General features: G+C 40.5%; 1 protein-coding gene across 2 annotated transcripts in view; it reads left to right on the top strand.

The window, feature by feature from the left end:
* CHCHD6 (coiled-coil-helix-coiled-coil-helix domain containing 6) overlaps nucleotides 1-24,860 on the top strand; it is a 110,759-nt gene that overhangs the window by 59,939 nt on the left and 25,960 nt on the right. For both annotated transcript variants that reach the window (XM_066326677.1, XM_066326676.1), the window contains one exon: nucleotides 13,256-13,391. In XM_066326677.1, the coding sequence (XP_066182774.1) occupies nucleotides 13,256-13,391 (136 nt within the window). The remainder of the gene's footprint in view (nucleotides 1-13,255; nucleotides 13,392-24,860) is intronic.

The following is a 24,860-nucleotide window of genomic DNA, read 5'->3' as shown; positions in this document are numbered from 1 at the left end:
AAGACCTGTCCCTGGCACTTGTTCGTTGTGAGAGCAAGTGTTTGTTCTCCTCTGCCACTGTGTACCAGCAGAACTGATGGAGGAAAAGGGAAATAAGGCTTGGGGCTCTTTCCACAGTGAGTACCCTGTTTTTCAGAGTTGGTGTTGAAGCAAAGAGAAAAAATATCTGAAACAAAACCCCAGTGTTGTCTTGGCATTTAATGACTTTTGTAATTCTTTTATCAACACTTACAGCTCTGCACAAGTGTTCAAGTGTTCCACAGACTGTTTCCACTCCTTAGTGATTGTCAAGTGTTGCAGGATTTAGGAATATTGTGCACTTTTCCACCAGTGACCCTTCACAGCATGCCTGTGAGGTAGGCAAGTAAACCTTCCCATCTCTTTTTGTATAAAAACAGAAGTGAAGTACTTAGTGCTGAGCTTCATATTAAATCACTGACACAGTCATTAGCTCTTGGTTTCCACTTCAAGGCTTGATGTCTGCATGGCCTGAATTGTGCAATAGAATTTGTTCCTCACCTCTTCACCTAAAGCCAGCCTGCTCTCATCTCCACATACCCTATCAGAGTTCCTGCTTCTCTTTTGTTCTAGGCTCTGTCCAACCTGTTATATTTCCTCCCAGAAAAAAGATCCTAGCAACAAGATACCATTGAGCACAGCTTTCTGCACCTTAAGCAACTTGCTGCTTGCATACTGTGGTGAATTGGACAGTTGCCATGGACATATTGTCTCAACTATGTTGTTATAATTGGTGCATTATTATTTTTCTCTTTTGTTAAGCAACAGAATTAAAGTCAGGGGACCTAGAACTTCCCCCTGCCTTCTTTCCCTGTTTAGCAAACTGCGCACATCAGTAACCACCCACAAAGGAAGCAGTGTGTAAATAAAAAGCCAATGCTCCCCACCCTTCCCTTCGTTCCACATCCTTTTCTCAGTGTTCATAGAGCCATGACTCAGACTGGGTTTAGAGAAGACAACTTGCTAATCCCCTCCCTGCTACAGAGAATAAAATGACATTTCATTCCAAGCTCTATTAATGCACTCGCTCTAGGGATAAAGCAGCACTCCCAAAATGCAGTGGCCAAATTTTCTTTCTGTTGCATTGTCTTTGTCTTCTTTTGAGTGTTACATTTACATTAGCTTCTGAGGATTAAATGTTATTACAGTCCCTGGATCTGTTAAGAGGAAGGAAAAAAACATCAGTAAAGAGGTGATAGCTTAGTGCAGCACTCTGGATTTATCCTCAAAATGCTGGTGTGGTGGTGGTGGTGGTTTGTTTTGTTTTGTTTTTGTTTTGGAGGGTGGGTTTTTTTGTTTTTTTTTTTGTTTTTTTTTGTTTTTTTTTTTTTTTTTTACTTTTTTCTTTTGTGAAGGTTGTCTTATCACTTTTTTTAAAAATTATTTAGTTTTGTAGTTGTTACTTTTGGATGCAAGAATTGGCCTGGGTGGGGGTGTGACTCTAAAAGGTAAAGCTGCAGGAGTCGTGTGAGGGGATTAGGAAGCTGTTAAAAGATAAAATTGTTCTGAAGCTGAATTTCTGTCTGAGATCTCCCTATAGGTTTCAGAACAGTTTCCAAAGCTGCTTAGTGATGACTCTGTTGCTTTGCATGTTGTCCTGAGAGGACTGCATGTGATTTGTGCTGTTATCAAAGAGTGCATAAAGAATGTCAGTATCTTATCCTGGTGGAGATCAGCTGTGAATCCAAGGCAGCTTTCCAGTGGAGAAACTACCAAAGATATTTACTCCATATAGGACTTACCGTGTAAGAGTTTCATTTAATGGTCCTAAGATATTTAAAGTTAATGGAAATGAGTATTTAAGGGGATTATGTTAGAGAAGCCAGCAAGTAGTAAATATCCTCCAGGCTGAACATGAAATAGGAAACCACATTGACTCACTGAGGGTTGAAGAAAAAAGTTTGTAGATGAATTGTCTGCTGGCAACAGGGAATATATGGCTTGCTTTTGGTACTCATGGAAATGAAGGTTTGATTAAATTGCACAAGATTTTATGAGGCTGATGGCCCCTTAGTTTCTCTAGGTGCAGTCAATCTAGTCATTCTAACTAACTTTTTTGTTTCTTTATGTAGATCTGTTTATAAAGTTTATAAAATTGTTATGTAGTGATAGTTGAGTTTGTTAATCTTGAAGTCTAGTTATGAGGCCTTGGGTATTTCTACAGAGGACTCTGTCCAGGAGACAAGGTCTGAAACAGTTATTATATGGACAGTTGTGAAGCCAAAGGAGAAGGGTAAAGACATCACAGTTTTCAAACAAAATTGCTCTGGGATTTCTCCTATCATTAGATTAGATAAATGATTAATTTAGTGTTGAAATTAAGAGCCTCCCCAACAGGGATTTAAAAGATTTCAGGAATAAGAGATTGATTATTGCTGGAAGCTCATCCATAGTCTTACCTCAACAAAGTGCTTTTGTGCCCTGCAATGATGATACCTTCACCAAAATTATTTGACTTCATCCCAGTCCTGTTCTTCCCTTGGTGCTTGGTTTGTGCTAGTTGTTTCTTCTTCTGTCTGCAAAGAGTCTGTTTCATAATCTTTAAATAAAGAGATGGGTTATTAGTTAAAGCTTTTCTGTTTCTTACTTTTATAAAGTTCCTCTTAGTAGGAAATTAAAATATTCTCTAAGAGATTATGATGCATGAGTTTCCTCGAAGTTATTTCAGGAGATGGTAAAAGTATATGGGTGAATTTTGAGTTTGTGTCATTTTACATGGTGTGCATTTTACTGAAAGAAAGTTTTGATCATTTTCAGTTGTGCTTCACAAAGTTTTTCAATCATTACCTTACCACGTTAACATTTTCCTTATGAATTCTGGAAGACCTATTATTAAGCAACTACTTTTACCAGTGCATTGATTTCACAGAATCACAAGGTTGGAAGAGATCTCCAAGATCATCGAGTCCAAGCCAGCCCTAACACCTCAACTAAACCATGGCCCCCTAGTGCCACATCCAGTTTTTCTTTAAATACATCCAGGGATGCTGATTCCATCACCTCCCCAGGCAGACCATTCCAGTACTGTATCATCCTTTCTGTAAAAAATCTCTTTCCTAGCAACGTATATTCTCCTACTGCTTTAGGAATATGGCATGTGGAAATAGAAGTTGAATATGTGCTGTGGATTTGCATAAATTTGCTAATTGGGCCAGATTATTCTTTTTTTTGAACCAAATTTTAAATCTTGAAAATTTATTAGACTGTGAACTTTATCCAAGCTGTTGAATCTCCTTTCTGAAGTTCAGTTCTTGGGGATTACTAAGATGCTGTTTCTAAATAAGATTTTTGTTCTGCCCAGTTAGTAAAATGAGTAACATTCAATCTAATGTTCACAGTATTGTGTTTCCTCTCATGCATGAGGAGAGATGAGTCCAATGAACTGAGATTGCAATTCTGTTAGCGCTGAAAAACTGGTATCTCTTCAAAATTGCAGGAGCATTTCTTCACCGCTACCTTGGTAGAACTTGGGCATTTAAAAAATAAGATCTGAATGGCAAGGACTTGAATAGCAAAGGCAGAGGTGCCAAAAACTCCATGTAGTCTGTTAGAGATGTTTCTGTTGCTATCGATTTTTACATGAAAAGCACTTGTTTTCTGTAGTAATGTTGCCTTTGTAAAGCCCTTAGATCAGTTTGTTGGCAGGCCAAATCCAGATTGTTTTCAAAAGCGTGGATATTTGTGCAGCTGTTAAAACAAACCCCAGTCATACTTTGTGCATCAGAGGACATGAAATATTTCAGTTCGCAGCTCTTTATTGTGGAGAATACATTGAAAATAAAAGCAGATCTCTGCCCTCACATTGGGAATTGCATATTCCAACATGTACCGTGGTGAAAGCAAAGTTTCTCCAGGTTTCATAATATCTTATTGTGTATTTACAAATAATGGCAGAACCACACCAAAATCTAGAACTTTTTGTGCCTTTGGCCTTCCCCTCCCCTTGGCTTGAGTTGGGAATGGCATCATGAATATTAATTAATGACCCAGCTTAGCCTATTCCTGCTGTGTTTTTCTCCCTTTGTCTTCAGTGTGTGTGTGGTGTGGTGTGCTGGTGGTAATGGTGTGGGGCCGATCTGTAAAGGACTGAGGTTAAAGTTGTCTGGGGAAGCTCTCCAGGAAGAGTGGTGAATTAAAGATGTCAGAAGCAATAATGCCTGAGAAACCACTTGTTACCAGCAAATTAATGACTTGTTTGCTAATTAGCAGCCTGAGGCAAAGTTGAGGTAACACTCTAACAATCTGGTCATTAATTCAGTTGCAACTGTTTTCAAGGGCAATGTTGCTATTTTGAACAGTAATTGTATTCCTGATTCTGGATTACACACGCTGTGTCCTTACTGTTGAGTCAGTCTCCTCCTGATGTCTTTGGAGGGATGGTAGAAGACACCAAAGGCAAGTACCAGCAGGGGAAATTTGAGGAAATAGTTTGTCATGTAGGTCAGAGCTTCTATAGTTTTGTCTTCTGTGAAAAAAGGACTGTGACAGGACTGCAGTGGGCACCTTGCATCATGGTGATTCATCTTCACATAGGAAGTTGGTGATGTTTAATGCTGAGCTGATGAGAGATTGAAGTCCTTTGCTCCCTTATAGAAGAGAAAAATCATCTCTGCCATCAAATGAGACTTCAATAACTTCAATTTATTTTTAATTTATTTGTGTGATTTTGATCATTCATGAAGTTAATCTGATAAAATGGGTTTCTAGGCTATGGGATACTCAGCCTATTGTGAGAGAATCCTCCTGGGTTTGGTTCTCTCTATACTTGTATTTTTCTTGTTAGTCCTGGCAATGTCTCTTGCTTGCATGTCTGGGCCATATACATACCATACCAACTACAGTTCAAACTAATTTGACCCAAAAACCTGCCATTTGGAAGGAAAGAACACATGTTCAGGGATGAATTTTCTCTCTGTCCTTGGAGAGAGCTGGTCAGTGTTGTGCTGACTGCAAGGGCCACCAGCAGCACACTGGAGCAGCATCAGGAGGCAAGGCTCACTTCACTGAGACACTTCATGTGCTGTTCTCCAGACTCAGAACCATCTTACCCAAATTGTTTTCTTTTAGTTTTTTTCTGGTTTTTGAGTACTTCTTGAGCTTACAATATTTACTTAAAAACAAAAACAAACAAACATCCCCCAACCATTTTTGGGAGGCCAAAAATGGACTTTTAAGACTTTTTGTGTGTGCTTGCTTTGGAAGTACTATTATTGATGTTCTCTGAGGGATGAGTAGCTGCTTAATGGGGATCTTTGCTGAGTCAGTGTTCAGAATTGCATAGCTTGGTAAAAGGGGGCACTGTGGTTTTGAAGATTAGAGAATGTGGGCAGAAGCAAGGGGATTTTTTTAATAAGGTGAATGTTTAGCTTCAGATCCGACCTGAACTTTAGCACCATCAGTTTCAATCTCCTCTTAAGATTTGCTTTGGCATCTTTAGCAGGATATGCTACTCTGTCAGTGCAGAATATACTCATGGACTCACATTTTTGTCCATCCTTTTGTGTAACATGAAGTAAACTGTAGGAACCTAGTGCGGTGCTCAGTGGCATTTTGGAAAAGTAACGGCTGTTCAAATGGGTAGTCAGGTTTTTTCTTTTAAAAAAAGAACATTTCATTTGCAGTGCGACATTATTATAAGATGATCTCACACGGAAGTTTACTGATCCTGCTGTCTCTTATGTCTTGTGGTTATATGAAATCAGCATATCCTATCTTCAGTTACTTTATTTAGAAAACTTTCTGGGAAGGTATTTAATAGACCAACAGTTCCCCTACTAATTCCCAGACATTATAGCACTGTCACAACCCATATATTCTTAGGGCTTGTGCTACGTATCTTCTACAGACTTCATGCCTTCCCTTCCTGACCTGAGATCTTAACCAGTTTCTAGATGGTGTTTTTTATCTGAAGAAAGAAAATCCCTATTCGGATCACTTGTTGGGCTCTGTGTTGTTTTCAGATTCAGTTATTGCTTGCTATATTGCTTTTCTGCCTTGTGGGAGCTGAGCCAGCTTCCTTTCTGATTCAGAGAACTCCTTCCAGCAACAAGATTCTGACTCATTCCTGCTTGGCTTCCAGAGACTGTTTTGCTGCTAACTTTAGGCTCTTCATCTTTGCTAGTCAACTTTTAGTAGCTTGGCATCTTTAGGAAAAAATGGTGCATGGCTTTGTGGGCAGGAGATCCAGTTTTGTTAACTTCTGTATCTCTTGGCAAGTGAAGGAAGAGGCAGTAGTTTTCATCTTCTGAACTGGCAGTTTCTCATAGCTCAGTATTCTAACTTCAGAATCAGTAAAAATTTTACATCCAAATGTACATTGGAATTTTCCACTTGTGGGAAAAAGTCACCCATTATTCTAAACCACTTTCCATCTGCCGTGCAGAATGCTAATAGGGGTGATTAGTTATTGCATTTGCAGGTTCAGTAGGATAAGGAGAATTTTATTTTATGTGGTTTAGTACAGTTTTTTGCTTATTGCTACCCTTCTGCACCCCCAGAGACCCACAGCCCACCACCACAACCCTAGTGCCTGCAGCTTATGAGGTCTAAGGAAGCCAGTTAAATTTGATTGAAACTTTACTTGGCAAAACACAATGAAGTATAAGTCAAAGTCTTTCAGGATGACCCATTGATCAAATGGGAAATGACCACTTGTGTGTGAGGATAAACCATGTAGGAAGACAGGGGAGTTTGTGATACACTGGAGGAAGTCCAGATGGAGAGCTGGAACCAGCATTACATGGGTCATGCAATCTCTGCATCAATTTCATGACTGAAATGAAGAAGTTGTTGATTTCTGAAATTAGAGGTTGTTACAGAAAACTGCTAGATTTTAGTCACTTTTGACATCAATCTGTGTGTTTTAGCGTGTTTGTTTTGGTTTGATTTGTTTGGTTGTTGTTTGTTTGTTGGTTGGTTTTTGGATTTGTTTGGGGTTTTTTTTGGTGAATGAAATGTAGTTGGGGCAGGCTGTTTCTGCTAAATGCAGTACAGTGACACAGTAAGTGGCTGACACTTGAGACTTGGACTTTTGTGGTAACTTCTGTTCTCAGTGATAAAATCTAATTACTTACACACAAGATTTCAGAACAGCTTCTGCATATCTGTGATCAGAAGGAAAGGAGATGTCTGTCCTGGGAAGAGCAAGGGTGCAGTGAGTGTATGAACTCCAGTGGGGAATTGGGTGGCAGTTTCAAACAAGCTGTCAAAACAGGAATTGAGATTGGGAAGTACTTGAGTGACAAATTTTGTAGGATCACAGAGTCACCCAGAAACTCACAGTACTTTAAAATATTCATTCATTAGGCACTCCATGAACAATGTATAGAAAAATAGAGTTGGATGACCTGTTATTGAAATGCAGCTGTCAAGAAAGAGGAGAAATCCTGCAGGTGTGCCGGAGTGTGCTGCTGACAGTGTGACAAGGCATGTGAGAAGGCTTCAGCTGAAATTTGGAGGTAGCACTCCTGTTCTTGTGAAAGTTGTCATGAGGTTTCAGCTTTTCTTTTAGTCTGTCCCCTCTTGCTCTAAACAGTATGTTACTTCTGCAAACTTTTTATTCCACCTGGATCAGTGGCAAAGCCCGATGAGCAACGTTTTGAATACTTGAGGCTGATCAGAAATACTTCCTTCCTGATGACATTAGTTTAGCCTCACAAGACATGCAGTTTGTTTACACTGTGCTAGGTAATGTAGCTTAAACATTACTGATTTTTTACTAGATATTTGGATAATCTATTAAGATCCTTCCATCTCTTATTTCCCTTGCCATGCAGCTGCAACACAGCTCCTACCTCTTCCATTCAAACCACGTTATGAAGCTGCTGTGCAGGATCAGGGAATCCCATAGCTTGTAGTGAAGGCACGGTGTTTATTTTGTGATAGTGCAACGTCCTGCAGCCTGTGCTGAAAGTTAGCTTGCCTGGCTGTTTGTTCTGTGCTGATGAGTTTGTTATATGTGAATGAAATGCTTCAATTGTGTTTAATTTTCTGCTGTAAATGTCAAGGATGCAATAATGAGAGAGAATGAAACCTTTCTATGTGCTGTGTATTGCATCTGTCTGGAGTCATTTTTCTGACATGTTAGAGGAGCCATCAGAGCCAACTGCTACCCAAGGGAGGATGCAGTTTTACAGGTCAGTTAACCACCTATTGGGTTTTATATATATGTGCAGTGCAGCCTGGCAGCACGCCACGTTTATGTGACCAAAGCATCACTGAGCTTAGTCTGAAATGTGTGTAATGGACCCTGGATATATAAACATACTAAACAGCTATATGGCATGTCTGATTCCTTCCCAACATGCAGAAGCTGCTGCTGTATGCCCTGGGATTTGCTGGCAGTGCTGCCCATGCATCTCATTGCTGGTGTCTCGGGCTGTCTGTGCTGTAGTGACAGTGATGACTAATGTGGTTTGCTCAGGTTGGTTCAGACACCGGTCTTAGTCAAATAATGCAGCAGAAAGCAGCTCATCCAGTCATTGGATTTTGTAGCCCAGAAGAAATTCCAGGTTGCTGGCCCATATAGGTTGTGTGCTGGAGTCACCTACTTTTATGAGGGACCCTGCATGTCTCTGTTTATCAGTTTCTGAGCAGAGGTATCAAAGTGTCTGAGTTTAGAAACCACCAGCCTCTGTCTTGAGCTTTTTGTTCAGCTTGAATGGTTTCCCAGAGTAAAATGTAAAAAGAAGATCTTGCTCTTAACTCCATCTGGAATTGCTGTTCTTCCCAGTAAAACCAAGTGATGGTGTGTTAGTCACTGTGGAGTTACTGATTTTGCGCTAGGCTAAAGAGCTGCCAATTCCTAAAGCACTTAGGTTGTATATCTGCTTGGCAAGTGTGATCTTCAGCTTAATGGAAGGACGAGCAAATACACAGACCTCTTCCAGCTTTCCCTTGCTTTCCAATATTGAGTCTACAATTCTTTCAAAAAGGGAACCTGTCAGCAGCACCTAAATAGTAGCCATACTGCGGTTTTTGAAGCTGTCTGTCTTCGGGTCTCTATCCTGATGATACAGCCTTAATTGCTTTCTGCAGTGGGTTTGGGTGTTTGTCTTTGGAAACTGTTGCTTCTTGATCAATTGATGGACATTTAGACTGGCAGTTTTCCTGCTAGTGTAGTGCTTATGATAGAAATTCTTGAAGAACCTTGCTTTAAGTTCCCAGACACTTTGTACTTCTTCATGGGGTTTATATCCATGTAGGAATGGATTTGCCAAGACAGATGAATGCAGTCATTGACTGAAGCAGCTGTTACCTGCTGCTATTGAACAGTTAGGAGAGGGTTAAGGAGAAAACCTCTTCTGAGCCACTAGATTGGCCCTGACTAAGATGAATGTCTAATTCACTCCCAGTGTCCTTACTGCTGCCAGTAATAAAAAGCTTGCTTCACATATTCACCCCACTGCAGACGTTTCTCTTAAATTAAATATCAAGAGGACATATAATAGCATGATTCCACGCCAAGCCAATATTATCAGATTGATGTCAGCAGTGATAATAGAAGAAGGATAAGTTGATGAGATTTCATTTATTAAATAAAGTAATGGGAATATGCAGTGATAGAAAGGATTTGGTAACTCTCGGTGTCAAAATGCAGCAAGATTGTGCTCATTCTGTCTTAACTCAAGGGATAGTAGAGAGAAGGATGCCCTTTGTTTCATTTTAAGAAAACCTCTCTCTACTTTTCCAGGCAGAGAACTGATTTAAAGCTCTCCATGGGAGGTAGAGAGGAAGTTCTGGAATCATGGATTTCATGTGTATGTAGCTTTCCTGCCCAGTGTACAGTGGCAAGGCAAAGGTTTCTTTCCTCTCTGTGATGGGGAGGCACAGCTATTGAATTTTATTTGTGAATCCATCTTTTCCTTTTTCCAACCTGTCATCCTTTCGCCTTTCCTCCTCCTTTAAACAGATGAGAGCTATTGATTTAATCTTTGATATTCTGCATGTTCCGCGTGTGTTTATTTCCAAGGTGTTGTCAGAGCTTGTCTTCAATGCTTCCATCTGCAGATATTGTGCTATCACTTCCCAGCCCAGCCTTTCTCTCCTGCCTTTTTCCTAGCTGCTCTAAATGAGCTTCTTACACCTGTTTGGATAATAGTTGTAGCAGTTGCAACATATTTTGTTTTAGACAGAGGCCAACTGTCTACTTCATTTGGTGGTGACTTATGCTTAAAACTTTGACCTACTTAAGAAGAAAGGTCAAAGCATACAAGTCTTCTGCTAGTTGTATATGCAAACCTCATCCCTTTCCCACAATTTTCCTTGTCTCTCGTTTGAGAAATAATAGTAAAAACCCTCAGTGACATATCAGGAGCACTGTGGTCACATGTCCAGAAGATGAATTTTTTTAAAGATTAGCTATTGCTAACAGCCTTGAGCTAGGCTGAGGGTGAAGGGAGATAGTTGATGAAAGTCCACATCCTTTGGAACTCAACCCACAATGTTATTGCATTCTACAGATATGCTTGTCGTTGAATGCTGCTGGTTTAATTCCTTTTTGTCTCAGATTTGTATGAGGAGACCCAGACACCTGTAAGGTGCAGCTGTTGTATGTGTATAGGGCTGCAGTTCTCCCTGTGTGGAAATGTTGCAACCTGAAGCTGAGACTTAATATGAGCAGGAGAATGGCATCCCCTTGATTCAGACTGGACAGGCATTGTGATTGCTGTGCAGGGAGGAAAGCATCTCAGGCAACTGTTCACCAGTCCACTTCAAGTACCTCTTTCCAGTCCAGATGGGTACCAGAACTAATCTGCTGGACGTGGATAACTTGTGTACTCCCAAATTCTGCACTAACTTGTATTGATAATTATCTAAACCAACTTGGCTCTTTGTTGATTAGCGTCTCTAAATCTGTTTTGAGGAGCTGGTGCAATTGATGCATAACCACAGGTTGAGAATTTATTTTGAAGACATAAAGGAGAATAATCTCGTTATGATTTTGGATACATGGTGCCAAATAAATCCTCCCTGTGTTGTGGTAAGTGGTGTGTAGGAATGCTGGTTTAAATACTTGCTGGGCAATGCATACTGGTCTGTGCTGATTGATCCCCTGCCTCTGATAGGCTTTAGGCAACAATACTCTTTTTTGTGGCTTCTTGCTCACCTCTGTGTGGCTTTTAAATAGCCCTGTGGGCTGACCACCAAGGGGTCTGTTAAAGACCAGGGCAACAGACTTTTCAGCACTGTCCGAGCTCACAGATGGGTCCTAACTTTATATTTATTCTAGGCAGTGAAAACTGATACCATAGGAAGGACAATGATCTAAAGCAAAACACAATTCCTGTAGCTCTCCCTGCTGACAATGACAACCCCTAAATATTTCTGAGATGTTTGTGCAATGTTGTTCAGTTTAGATGAATACAAACTGGTTTGTGGTATGCTGTACCTTTTAGCTCTTCCAGGTTTCTATATGAAAATTACAAAATGCCCTTCAGTTTAACATCACTGAGTTTAAAAAAACTAATTTTAAAAGTCTTAACTTTTTCAATGAATTGAGGGATTTGGTGGTATTTCCTGACCTGGTACTGTTTGGTATCATTTCCACAGTCTCACTGATTTGATTAGAGTGATATTAAAGTTAGTGACAAAGCAAAATGCCAACATTATGAGTTTCTGAAGCTCTCTCTGGGTTCTTTTCTATCCCAAAATTTGAAGATATTTTTTTTAGAATATGAATTTTCAAGGTTTTAAAGGTGATTTGCTATATAACATAGAAATTAGAAATGAACACTAGCCCTTAGGGACTCTGCATGGAATAAGTTTCTTCTAAAAGCCGTAAGATTAGTGAGGAGGTAGAAAAAGAAGTCTGTGTAGTATCTTTGTTGGTTTCTGATCCAAATCTGTGTTGCAGAGTGTGGCTGTCATAATTTCCTACTCTGTTCAAGTATGTTGGCAGTAAGACTGAGGACTGAAGAAGTACCAGTTAGACTATATCTCAACCAAATTATTGTGAGAGTGCACCCAGGTTACTGATATGGAAAAGACAAAATTGTTCTTCTTTTGGCCCTTCCACTTCTTTCCTGAGCACCTTACACAGATGTGCATGATTTGGAAACTTGTATCTGAGCTCTCCAAAAGCTTTTATAAGATCTTGGTTTAAGATTTCCTATTTCTTAGAAATCTGTTCCACCTGAGGGACTGTGACATGCCCAGGGATAGGTCATATTTTCCCTCTCTCTGCCTTACTGTGAAGCCCTTTTGCTGAATTCTTGTTGTTACTGTGGAAATTAATACATCATAGCATGGCATTAATACCTGCCGGTAGCATCAGGTGCTTTGGAAGGAAGAGGAGTGTTTGATATTTGGGCACAAATCTCTAAACATATTGGGGTGGGAAATGCAAGGAATTAAATGGATTTATGGTTTAGGAGATGACATCTGAGGATTGCTACACCTAAGCATATGCTCTCTTATTCTGAGGTAAAATATACCGGGGCCATGGTGCTGCGAATGCCTGCAATTTGTGTCTGCCTGTCTGTGCAGCTGATGTCACTGTCATTACTGTGTTTGTGCCATTGTTGCTGGGATTGTTTTACAACGACCTTCCCCTTTATTGATACTGTTACTGATGATGTTCCATATGTACACATGCACATTAGAGTAAAAGAACATAATCCTTAATTGTTCTTGGGTAGCTGTCAATGCCATTTACAGAGTATGAGTACTGATTTCTGCAGAAATACAAAGAAACAGTTATCTGGTCTTGCTATTATTCTGTTTTTTTTCTAGTCACTAGGAAAATTACAGTGCTTCCAACCATGCTTGATTTCTTGTATTGTTTAAATAGATGAGAATTCAATAGATTGAGGTGGCTTATTCAACAAGTCTGTTGAATTCCTTGTCAGACTGTTACAGATCTAGTGCACACTCAGCCAGGATTCTTGAGTTCTGCCAAAGATTTCCAGTGTGAGTTGAGAAAATCATCGAAATTCTTGGACTTGGGGATTTTTTTTCCTCCTGACTGCAGAGGAGAGATGATGTTTTATCTAAGGGTGAAACAGCCTTCTACACCAGCTAGGAAAGATCATGTTCCTTTTTCTGTTAAGGAACAGATTTTTCAGCTGAAAGACACTGTTGGTCATTTGACCCACTTTGGTGATTGCTGCTCCCACCAGCTTCTCTATTAGGACTACATGACTCCAGCATAAAATTAGTATGTGTATTGCTGGGAAAGTGGTAGTAAGTACTTGAAAACTCCTCTTCACACATCATTTTGTGCTTGTTTTCCCTGCAGGAGGAGGAATGCTGATCCTGTCTGTGCAAACCTGCAGTCTGAAATTCTGAAGTGCTACCGAGAAAACAAACGTCAAGTGCTCAATTGCTCGGAGCTGGCGAAGGAGTATCAGCGCTGTGTTAGTGCAGCTCAGAAGGTAACAAAAGCTTCTATGTTGTACTGACTGGCTTTGTTGTCTTGTTTTGTATGGTGCTTTCTTCTGAAGAATGTTTTTGAGAGCTGTGGTATCTGTTAGTTAAATTGCAAACTTCACAGGAGACAAATCTTGGGATCTATTTTCCCACATTCATTCCATGTTTCCCAGTCAAACTATGTTATGTCCCAGTCTCATTCCTGTCAGTGGGTCCTGCTGTACTGAGCTGCCACCAAAACAGTAGAACCAATGCTCCCAGGTTTCCAAGTCAATCAGTGATTTTCCCTAGTCTTACCTTCTTGGATGTTGTATACTGCAAACAGTAAGTAAATCCATTTTGGGGATGTCTGCAATGTTTTCAACAGGCTCTAAACATCTCCTGTTATGGGACTTTGCAGTTGGAGGTCTTGCTTCATTTCATTGCTGCATGGGGAAAGGTTCTGTACTGGGCAAAGGTGCTGTCTGTTAAGAAAATTCCACACTCCTAAAAACTCTTTATCTTGTGTGGGAGGCCAGGAAGCCTTATGGCTCTTCCTTCTGAGATGCAGAGTCCCAGCAGATTCTGTTGATGCCTTAGGACAGTGGCTGCTCAGTACCTTGGAAGAATTTCTGGCTATTGAAACTAGTGAAGGGGAAAAGAAAATGAAGTATTTGGACATTACAACTAGGGTATGGTCCTGGACCATGTGAGAATTCAGTGGGTCAGGTGTCCCTCAAGGGCAAAATTTTCCTTTTTGTTTTTTGGGATTTTTTTTTTTTTTGACAGTGGAAAATTCTACAAGAGGTGCTGAGAATATAGTAAAGTGGATGTAGGGAAAAGGATGGTAATAGAAAATTGAGACTTCTCTCATGGGGTTAGTAAAGCAAAGGGTGGGGGAGACGTGGGTATTTCATGGAAGCAGTCTTTCTCTGCATTAGCATAGTGAGGGGAAGCTGTATGCCTGATTTAAGTATAACATGAAACAAGCTGCCAGCCAGCTCCCAGAAGAAGCCCGACAGAAGGAGATGGGAAAATTGTCAGGATATATTAGACCAAATGTTGTTGCTAGTCCTAGTGGAATTTTTTTCCTTCCTGTTTACAGAGAAGGTCTTTGTATGTCTGCAAATCAGCAAGGTTAAAGCTGCCAGGGAAAGGGCTTTTCTCTGATATCTCTAAAGTCCCCAGCTCCCAAAACATGTGGTTTCTTTTTCTTTCTCAGCTTTAAAGTAAAGTGGTGCCTGTGCTGCTGCTGCACAATCCGTGCCCCTGGTTACTGTGTGCAGAGCATTGGTGCATCTCTTGCCAGCCTCTGTTATCCTCCTTGCCTCCTCTAAATCAGGCTTGTAGATTTTTCAGTGGTGTATATCTTTAGCAAATGCATTTACCAATACATCTTTATTGCATGCGGTGCAGGTGGAATGTGATTACCAAAGAAGACAGATTGCATTAAACTTCAGCATATTTGCAAGCTGTGGCTCCAACCTGCCTGAAAAAGGGGCTGGGATGCTGCCAGCCCCGAGCCCCAGCCCAACATTATTAAAGAGTAAATTGGAAGCTAAATGACTGGTAACAGCAGAGGGCAGTGAAAGATCCCGGATCTTTTTTGGATTTGGTGGTGGTTTTGGTAGGTTTTCTTTATAAACCAAAAACTGGGGGTTGTCTGGTTGTCTTTTTTCCCAGAGTCTTCAATAAACTTCAGATTTTTTCCCCCCACTATTATTTGAAACTACCGGGAAGGAGAAGTACATAGGACATTAATTTGTTAAGAATGATGACAGTTTGACAGAAAATATTGCTATGTTTTAAGAAGGGGCTTGAGAGACTAAGGAATAGGTAACTTAACACCTTGCAGCTAGAGATAGTCACCAGAGGATTCTGCAAGTACAAATTCAAATGCAACTTTTGTAAGGTAATATGTCTTTCGTAGTTTTGTTTTGTCCCAGGACAGCTCAAGCCCTGTCAATTTGCCTCACTGCTCTTACTGACTCCTCTGGCTCCTGAGATACACGTAGCAATCTCAAGCTATTGTTTTATCACATAGGATTAAAACTCCCTCCTCCCTTCCCCTTTCTAAGCTGTTTTTTTTTTCTTTAAGTTTAAATTAGCATCTTATACCAAATGGCTTTGTCTCACACATTCCTCTTTCAGGAAATTCAGGTTGGAGGAATGTGGGAAAGAAAGGCCCAAAATCTCTTAATTTCTGGGGTACTTTTTATATTATCTTTTTTAAACACAATTTGTTTTCCAGTGCAGGAGGAAATGTAATCAAAGTTGGATGTGTGACTTCAGCTCACTTGCAAGCTGGTGATTTGTTCTTCTGCTTTTTACTAAAGATTTTATAAGGCTTGCTGAATATTCTTTAATGAAGCATCTGGTTCTCTGCAAGTTTCTTTTGATGGCTGGTAAAAATGACTCCAGGGCATGGTATACATTAGACACAGAAGAAACCAAGCTCTAGATTTCTAGACTGAAAATTACAGCAGATGAGAATAATTCTTTGCCTCTTCCCCCTTACTGTGTTTGTTTGAGACCGTTCCTTTGGACACCCATTTCGCTTTGCCTGTTGTTGTGCACATTTCTGAGCCAGGAGCTGAGATACACCCTCAGTTATTTCTTCCCCATGAGCAAGTATATCAGTATATCATTCAATGAGTTTTAAAATTTATTTTCTACTGGTTTCCTGTACAACCCCTCTTCCTGAAACAGGTTACTTTATTGTGGTGCATGATAGGGATATGGCTATCGTTAGGTGTTTTGTATATTTTCTGTCTATTGCGCCATCTCTTGTAGTCAACAGAGAGAAATGCGCCTATGTGGAGTATGATGTGTCTGATTCTAAAAAGGCATCTGAAACAGGGAGCTGAATTGCCAGCCAGGGATGAGTATTTCCCTCTGCTTCTTGGTAGGCACATAGACTGCAAAGTTGGTGCCTGTTCTGAGATGCTCATGGTTATGGGAGCAGGATCCTGCTCTAGTTGTCTGCCTTTGTAGGCCATGTGCTTTCAACTTACCTTGCCTAACCTGCTCATGAGCTTTTCCATTTGTACCATCCTGAATGTTGAGTTTTGGTCCTGTCACCATTGAATCAGTGCAGCAGCATCAGCCCCTTTAGGTACTGGGTTCCTTGCTGCGTCCCATGCTTTGCTTATGTGGAAGTTCTCTGACTTTTAGAGGGTGTTACTGTGATAGCTCCTATTTAATTTTGGAGTGTTTTATCTTTTCTGGTGGTGTGTTTCCATGGCTCTGCAGAACTTGAGCTACAGCATAAAAATCGCTGGCTTTAAATCTAATAAAAGCTGGGATAATGGGACAGCTGTAGGAGGGGCAGTTCCCATTGTGTCTTTCAAAATTGCCTGTAGTTTATTGACTGCAAGTTTCACCAAGAACTACTGCTGCTGTTAGATAATGAGAATTGAAAATTGCTGCTGCTGTTTCCCCAAGGTTTTACCTCGTGCCAGTGAGAAGGGGGGGTGGAAGGAAAAAGAGAGTGGACAATGGTAATTTCTTAGTTTGGATCTAGATGGAAGGGGAAAAGAAATTATTTTGTTTTAAAGTCTGAGTCGTGTTAGTGAATTGCTTCCCTCCTCCATGCAAGCATGTACTCGCGAGCTTTTCAGAGTGTTTGTGACCCATTCTGCTGCCCTTGAGTTCTGTTCACACCAATAGGCAAATCTGAATTGAAGGCGAGTTTTAGTTGGTTACTTTGTTACATAATTGGTGATTATACCAGGGAATCTCCAAGGAGCTGCCACTTGGAAAATGAGGCCTCCGGTGACCATATATTCATGTGATTTGAGATTTCAAACAGAACCTGCTTCCTGCAACTGTGTGCAGAAAAATAACTGTCAGTGAAGAGCATGGATTCCTTCTTTTCAGGGGTTTCCTTACTGTCTCTAGGTGTCTGTCTTTCACAGAAGGACCAAGGTAAAATTTTTGTGCACCAACTCCTGGCCAAAGCAAGCTGTCAGTAGCTGTGTGCTCAGACGTGTATTCCCTTGTCTATAGGAGCTGTATACATTGAGCTAGGAGCCATTCATAATCCTGCACTCTTCCTCCCTGTTCTGTGTCCAGCTTCTCACAAATCTACTATTCATAACAGACAAAGGTAAACCTACTTCCCTCAGGGCTTTAGGGCTTGTCTGTGTAAGGAAATGATGATGCAATAAACCAGTGAGTTTCTCTGTATATGAACATTCAGGGTTTGTAATGAAAGTGCAGGGAAAATTCACACGCATTTGCTGTGAGTCACTCTGCTGTGTGCAAATAAGCCCTTGCTAAATACTGATTGACTGAATTCCAGTGAAGGGAGACTTTTAACATAACCTTGAGTCGTCTGTATTCTGCTTTGCCCTTGACTATAATAAAAAGGAATGTGGTCAATTTATTGCGTTTACATATCCAAGTGATCTCTGTGAAAGCCCGGTTCCCTTTTGGCGCACAAAGCAAAGCATTACAACTCTGCTAGAGGTTTGTCTCTAATCTGTGGGCAGCAATTTAGATTGCTGAGAGGATGCTGCAGGTGTTTCTACCCTGTCCCACCCTGATGGAGCAGTTTTGCTCAAGCACTCTTGATCCTGCTGCAGCGTGGCCTGATTTGAGCTTTCATTTCTGCAATTTGGATCTCTCTCTTCTTAAGAGAAACAGAGTTGGATGTCATGGGCTGCACTGCAGGTATCTGATCATTCTGGATCATCGGGCTTTTGCTAAAGTGTTGTTTCCATTCTGGTGGATTTCAGAGGGCTTTATGGAATGGTTGTGTACTTACTGGGATAGAGAGGAGCAGTCATTGTGTGTGACTGGAGAAAGAAAGTGTAGAACAGGTATAGCAAGGTCTGTATCTGTACTCAAGAAATGCCAAGATTTCTTCTCCTTCTGGGATTCTGCAGAGGTAGATCTTGGCTGTTGAAGCCTCCTTGAGGAGATCTAACACATGGTGTGCTGCTTGAAATACGATATATCTAACTTGAAAGGCTTTAGGGCTGTTTGAGCTTTCTGGAATTCAGGTTTGTAGTTTCAGATAAATCTGTGTTTCCTGTCTGAAGGATGCTGTGCCCAGCCATGCTCAGCCAGGTAGATAGACAGCTGTCCTGCCGACCTGTCAGTCGGTCCTTGCTCAAAGCAAACATATCTGTAAAGGGGTTTATCTTGCCTTCTCTATAAAGGAAATTCTATTTTTAAAAAAATCTTTCTCTCTTTCAACCTTTATTTGTGCAAATGCTGTGGTGGTAACGCTATCAGAGGAGTTTATTACTCAATAAATGTCGCCCACAAGGGAGTTGGGGGAGACCTGGAAGCTGCAGGCAGCTGCTGTTTGTTTAATCATAAACAAAGAGGAGCAGTGGATTAACTGTACCCAGGCATACCCTGACCTGGTATTTGCAAAGGTGAAGAGGATCCATATTTTGCTTCCAATTATGAAGGCTGGAAACAGTTATTGTTTTGATTTTCAAGGCAGCATTGGTAGGTTCTGGCGAGTCTTTGGTCTATACATAACACTTCATAACCTCAAGAGTTCACTGGTGGATAAACTAAAAATATAGAGCTTCCTGAAAGGACATAAACCACCATCTTAATATATGAGGCATGCTCCAGAGTAAATGCTGGCCTACTTAAAATGGAAATGTCTGTGCCTGTACCTTTTTATTATTTTTTATTTATTTATTTTATTTTATTTTATTTTATTTTATTTATTTATTTATTTATTTATTTATTTATTTTTTTATTTTATTTATTTATTTATTATTTTTTATTTATTTATTTATTTTATTTATTTTATTATTTTTATTTATGAAACTGGAGGCATAGTTCTTTATTTACTCTGTGTCTCAGCACTTCATGAAGCTCCGATGTTCTCCACAGCCTGGTGTGTTGTAAGCACTTATTAACCCACACAAAAAAATTCTTCTCTCTGTCTGCTCCTTGTAGTCCCTGAAAAGCCCAAATCTCCTCAAGTTCTTTCTTCTGAAGAAAATGAGCAGAAATAAGTTTAAAACTCGCATGGCTGTGCTTCAGGGGCCCTCTTTCAGTGATACTTAGTCCATATTCTGCATCATCTTTACCTCTGAAGTTCTTGTACTCGTTGCCTGATCTGGAAGGAGGACTTCTGACTGCATTTCTCTTCTCATAAACAGTCTGTTTTCCGACAGTTCAACACCCTGTGCATTTACTTTTTGTTTCCTACTTTTTGTTTGTTTGGGGGTTTTGACATTGTTACAGTGAGGTATAATTGCTTTTGAGTCCAATGTCTTGCTTGATGGTTCTGATTTCAGATATATTTACAGGTAAAGTTAATCTAAATATGTATGTTTTACAGATGATTTTGAAAGCAACTTCTGTAAAAGTGGGAAAGAAGTCAGTATGACATTACAATTTCTGAAGTTGAATTATTTGTCATTTTGTTACTTCTAAAATGTGGTCTTGCTACAGTTTTAGGATTTTTTTAATCTTGTTTACCTGAAAGTGTTTAAAAACAGTCTCAAATTTTTTTGCAATAAAATACTATAAGAGTGAGCTGGTCAGAAATGAGATCTTAGCTGACCTGATGCTCTAATGAGGTCTTTGAGTGGGTGTATCTGAAAAGTCTCATTAGACTTTGGTATCAAAATTTCACTCTTGGTACTCTCTCTTTTTTTTCAAAAATTATTTCTCTTTAGGCTTAAATTAGTGGGACTGCATGGATCAAATGTTTTCTTAGCTTTGTGCTCTCTATATGGTGTGTTAGGCAGCATTTCCCTGAGAACTGTAGCCTGTATTCAGTCAGGCTTATCTAGTATGGAAAATAGTTGCTTGGGGGTGAGAGACTATTGTAATACATCTGGCTGTTTTAATGCCAGATTCTTTCACAAAAGATTTGTAGCACTCTTGGCAAGTGGGAAGTCGAAATTCTTACTCAGATTAATTCCAGGAGACTGATGACCAAGCAGTCTTGGACAGAGAGAAGTTTATTTCCAATTTTTAAACTATGTGTTTTGCTGCTGAAGTTAGATTGAAACAGATCCACAAAAATTGCTGTCGATAGCAACTGCTGGTTAGAAGCTTAAGGTCAGTGGTCAAGTGCTTTCAGGCTCCCAGGAAGTTCCAAAGTAGCCCTGACTTCCATAACTTCTGTACTTATGTTAGATCCATTCTCTGATGACTTGTCTATAACTTGGGAGATTTTATTGGTGGTGCCAAAGCCTTCATGACAAACTGGGGAAACCAAAGATTTGTTATGCTCTTTGTTGATCATAGTCTGCACAGGATGGTTTCCTGCTGTGTGCAGTTTGCAGTCTCCACACACCATCTATCAGGTATTTTTGTCGCAGGTTTTGGGGCTGAATACTGTGAGGACTAGTGGGATTTAAAGCCTTCACCACTCAGCTGAATGTATCTGTGTGGACAGCGTGCAGGGTAGTGGTTATTGTGGTAGCAGTGGTCCCATTCCACTGGAAGAGTTGCTCCCAAGCAAGCAAGACTGCTCCAAGCAGCCCTTCTTTGGAAGGTAGTGAATGATGGATGAGCCCTCCTATTAGTGGGAAGCCAGTCCTTTTCTCTTCAGAACTGGCACACTGGAGAAGGAGATTTGCAGAAGTTGCCCTGCTGCTGCTTGCTAGTGTTTGTTCTCTCCACAGAGCCTCCTTATCCAAGGCTGTGAAGCGTTCATCTGTTACAAAATCCAAACTTCGAGGGAAAGTTTCTTTCTGTATCATGCCTGCAGTAATTGTTTGTGATTTTCACCCCTCTGTGACACTGTCTGTCTGCCCAACAGGCTTGCTTGTCTGGAGATATTTCCTGACATACTTGTGATACTTCCAAAACAATTTAAAGCTTTCAGTCCTAGGTAAACCTTTGCAAGCCAAGTGAAAAAACCTTTCTGGACACCAGTGCATCAAATACAGGAATAAGACATGTTGAAGATGGTGTGTTACAGTGTCTGAATGCAGTGTTAGAGTTAGCTCTGCTGCTCTTACTTCCATCTCTGGGAAGAAACATTCTTCCGGTTATAACACCTTTTTTGGTTAGAGGCCTTTAAACATTGGTGAAAGGCTCTTAAAGACCTCACAGAAGCTGTTCAGAAAGACAACAATTGTTATAATTAAAGTTTGTTACCTTTGTAATGCAAGGGAAGCAACAAGAGAAGCCTTGAGTTAGGATGGTGCTGCAGTGTCTGTTGTGCCTTGTTTCTGAAGCTGGAGATGTGCTGCTCTACTGTGTTGAGCCTGAGTGTGCATGCAGAAATGCAGACAAAATTATTTTGACAATGTGTTCACTCCTTGTCCCTGCTGAATGCCTGTTTGTCCTGTATAAGTGGATTTCAGGATCAGCCAACCTCCAGCTCTGAATTAGTCTAATAAGGCATGTTACGTAGGGTTTAAAGGTCATTTTGCAAGCAGCTGGCTTCCTGCATATATTAAGGGGAATGATTTTTTAAATAATAGTATTGAAAAGCTGTTGATTTAACATTTAAAATTCCTGTATGCTATAAAATTTCAACTCCTCTACCTCTGTCCTTCAGGCATTCTTTTGCCCTCTTCCTGCTCATCTTTCTGTCATTTCTGATTACCTCTGCCCATCTGCCTCCACATTCTCTCCCCTTAGGTTTATCAGTCCATGTTTGCTGCCCACAAGGACTTGGCTTCTATTTCTGAGGAGCTCATCTGTTGGGTTACTTCTCTGAGCTGTGGAACAGAAAGCTCAGGGTTCCTTGGTTTGGACTGTTAATAAAGCACTATTACACTGTTCTTTTATTGGGGGACTGGGAGCTCTCAACAATCACCACTACACTGGCAGCATTTTTGTCCCCCAGAAGGTATGTAGTTCCCTCCTTAGGATTAAACGTTGGTGAAAGAAGATAATAATTTATTTCTTTTTAGCTCCTGAACTGGTTGAATCGTGCACATCGATTATTCCAGCTTCTCTGTGGAGTGTGTATTTCAACCCCAACCTCATCCAAGTGTTTAATATGAAAATGGAGGATGCTTTTATTCATTTGCTTGTCCCCTGGATTCCTATTTGAGTTGGCTGATGAGGGTGATTTTAAATGTTCTCATGACTTGTAAAGTATGCACACTGTCTTAAAAACTGAAGGGAACATCCAGGTCATGTAAGCCTTTGTCAGGTGGCAGTGTCCTTCTGCCAGGTGTGAGATGGTACCTTCCCATTACAGTTACTTGTACGTGTACAGACTCCTGGACCTTCAAATGTTCTTTCTACTTGTTTGAAGTTTTGTTCACAATATATATATCCTCAGGAAATCAGATAATTGGACAAAAAGCAAGCTTAAAATTTAGGGAGACGATAGCAGCTGCAACATTTTTTTTTCTTCTTGCATTCAGATCAAACTGCTGTGAAACTTTTACATTTGTCTTATTTTCTGAAGGATGTTTCCTACTTATGACTTGCAGTTGTTCTGAGTTTATTTTCTTTTTAGTACCATGCAGTGCCCTGACACAGCTACTGAAGCAATTCAGTTTTTGTCTAGGACACACCTTTAGATGTTATAATAAAAGCGCCTCCTTTCTGTTCTTGAAGTTTTTCCTCTGTAGCACTCTCCTGACTGTTGTGGAAATAGGAGAGTAATCCAGGACTGAACTGATTTGTGGGTTTTCTCTGGCTGCCTGTAAGGGCTCAGACAAAAAAATGCCCAGGTATGTGATGGGTCCCTGCTCACTGCAGTTTAAAAAATACTCTTACATTGGAGTCCTTTTACTGATAGAACTAAGTCTTGCAATTTAGAATAGTATATTGGCATAAGATTTAAAAACATCCCCAAGTTTCTAAATATCAAAAAATTGAAGTTTTTGTTTTCTATGTGAGACAGTAGGGCAAGTTACATACTTGATAGCTTTATAAAATTAGTTCTTTGACAGAACAGGAGAGTTTCTGGTTACAGATATGATATAGAGACTTGTTGATCTCGCCAAAGGACTTGAAAAGGACGCTGAATTACTGTTTGTTTGTTTATCCCATCTCAATGCCATCTTAATTCCATGTTTGAGAATTTCTGCTGAATCCTTTTCATGGGTGGAAGAAGGGAGGAAATGTATCTTTCTTTTGAGACACTGCCTGCAGCTGAACATAGTGTGCTGAGAAGTTATATGGATACTTCTAATGATCCTCTGGGCTCTCTCACACTGTCTCTTCATGGATTCAGGTGTATACCAGTTGGTGACTTTGAACACAAGAGTTTCCCTTAGGCCATATCAGCAGGAACTATTGAAAACTTTTGTCTTCAGTAGTGCTAAATGCGGCCTACTTAGGATTACCATCATTTAACAAGCTCTGTAGTATTTCTGGGCCCTTGGGGTGTTGTCAGTATTCTTTAACTTCCTGTGGCACATCAAGGTTGTATTTTATCTTTTGGTACCAAGCCTAAGTGCATTTAGGAGTATTCTGAGGATCAGGAAATCTTCTCAAATCTTGTAAAAGTCGACAGCCTCTGAAAAATGTATTGGATACTGTGTTCCAGGTAGGAGTGTTCCTTGCTGTGTGTGCCTTGAGCTGACATGATGAAGGCACTGTGATAGAGTTGCAGTGCAGTAGAGAAATTTTTGTAGAGAGCTTGTACGGCACCAGTGATCACTGTATTGTTCTGCAAAAGCCAACCTTGAAGCTCTAAAGCTTGTATAGACTCCAGATTGACCTCTGGAGCCAGAAGCAGGTTCATTGCTGAAGGTAGACTTGGGTGTAATGTTCTAATGCATTTCCCTTTTTGCAGTCTTTATCAAATGTCTTGAGGCACATGAGCTGCCGCTTGGTTCAAAAACAACAAGTGTTTTTTAAGCCATTACAAATGAAAGTCATACTTTGTTCTTGCAGCTGCTGATGGGTGGCTTGTGTGCGCACAAAGTTATGTTGTGAACTTGAGACAACAGAATACTCTCAAGTTCCTTATTTAATCCAGTATCAGATGAGTTCTGGTTGGGAAAGAGCCCAGGCTGTGTGAGACACTTCTTAACACCTTCTTATTTTGCCGAGCCTTGACATTTGCTATAATAGAACCCCCTAAAATGCAGGAAAGTCTCTCAAATCAGGTGAGTGTATTAGCAGGCTTCTTGCACTTGATGGATTAGAGCCAGGCTGTGTTCGGTAAATGTGGCTAAATAATAAAAGGTGAGATTGTGTGCAGTGATCCCAGGCCTCCTTTCTCCCTCTGCTGCCTCCTGTCTCTTTGCTGGGAACCTTTGCACAGGCAAATGGTTTTGCTTGAGAGAACAGGCTATGCACTATTTTCTGACACAGCCAAAGGTGACTGACACAAAGCCAAAGGAGAGTTTCTCTCTGAGGGATTGAAATGTCAACAAAGATGTTGTACTGCCTTGCAGAGCCCTGGTTTGCATTGTATAAAAACTGAACAGATGTTGGTAGGTCAGGAGCTTTGCCATATACAGAGCAGAATCTGGAGACCAGGGCAGAGCCTGCTCAGGTGACGTGAGTGACACTGTCCTAGATTCAGTGGGCCAGCACTCCCCTTGAATGTGGGGCTCCCCCAAAGTCATGTCTGGAGCTTAAGG

This window comes from Sylvia atricapilla, chromosome 11 (assembly GCF_009819655.1).
Source record: "Sylvia atricapilla isolate bSylAtr1 chromosome 11, bSylAtr1.pri, whole genome shotgun sequence".
Lineage (NCBI taxonomy): Eukaryota > Metazoa > Chordata > Aves > Passeriformes > Sylviidae > Sylvia > Sylvia atricapilla.
The sequence above is the reverse complement of the archived record's forward strand: the minus strand, read 5'-3'. Positions and strand labels throughout refer to the sequence as shown.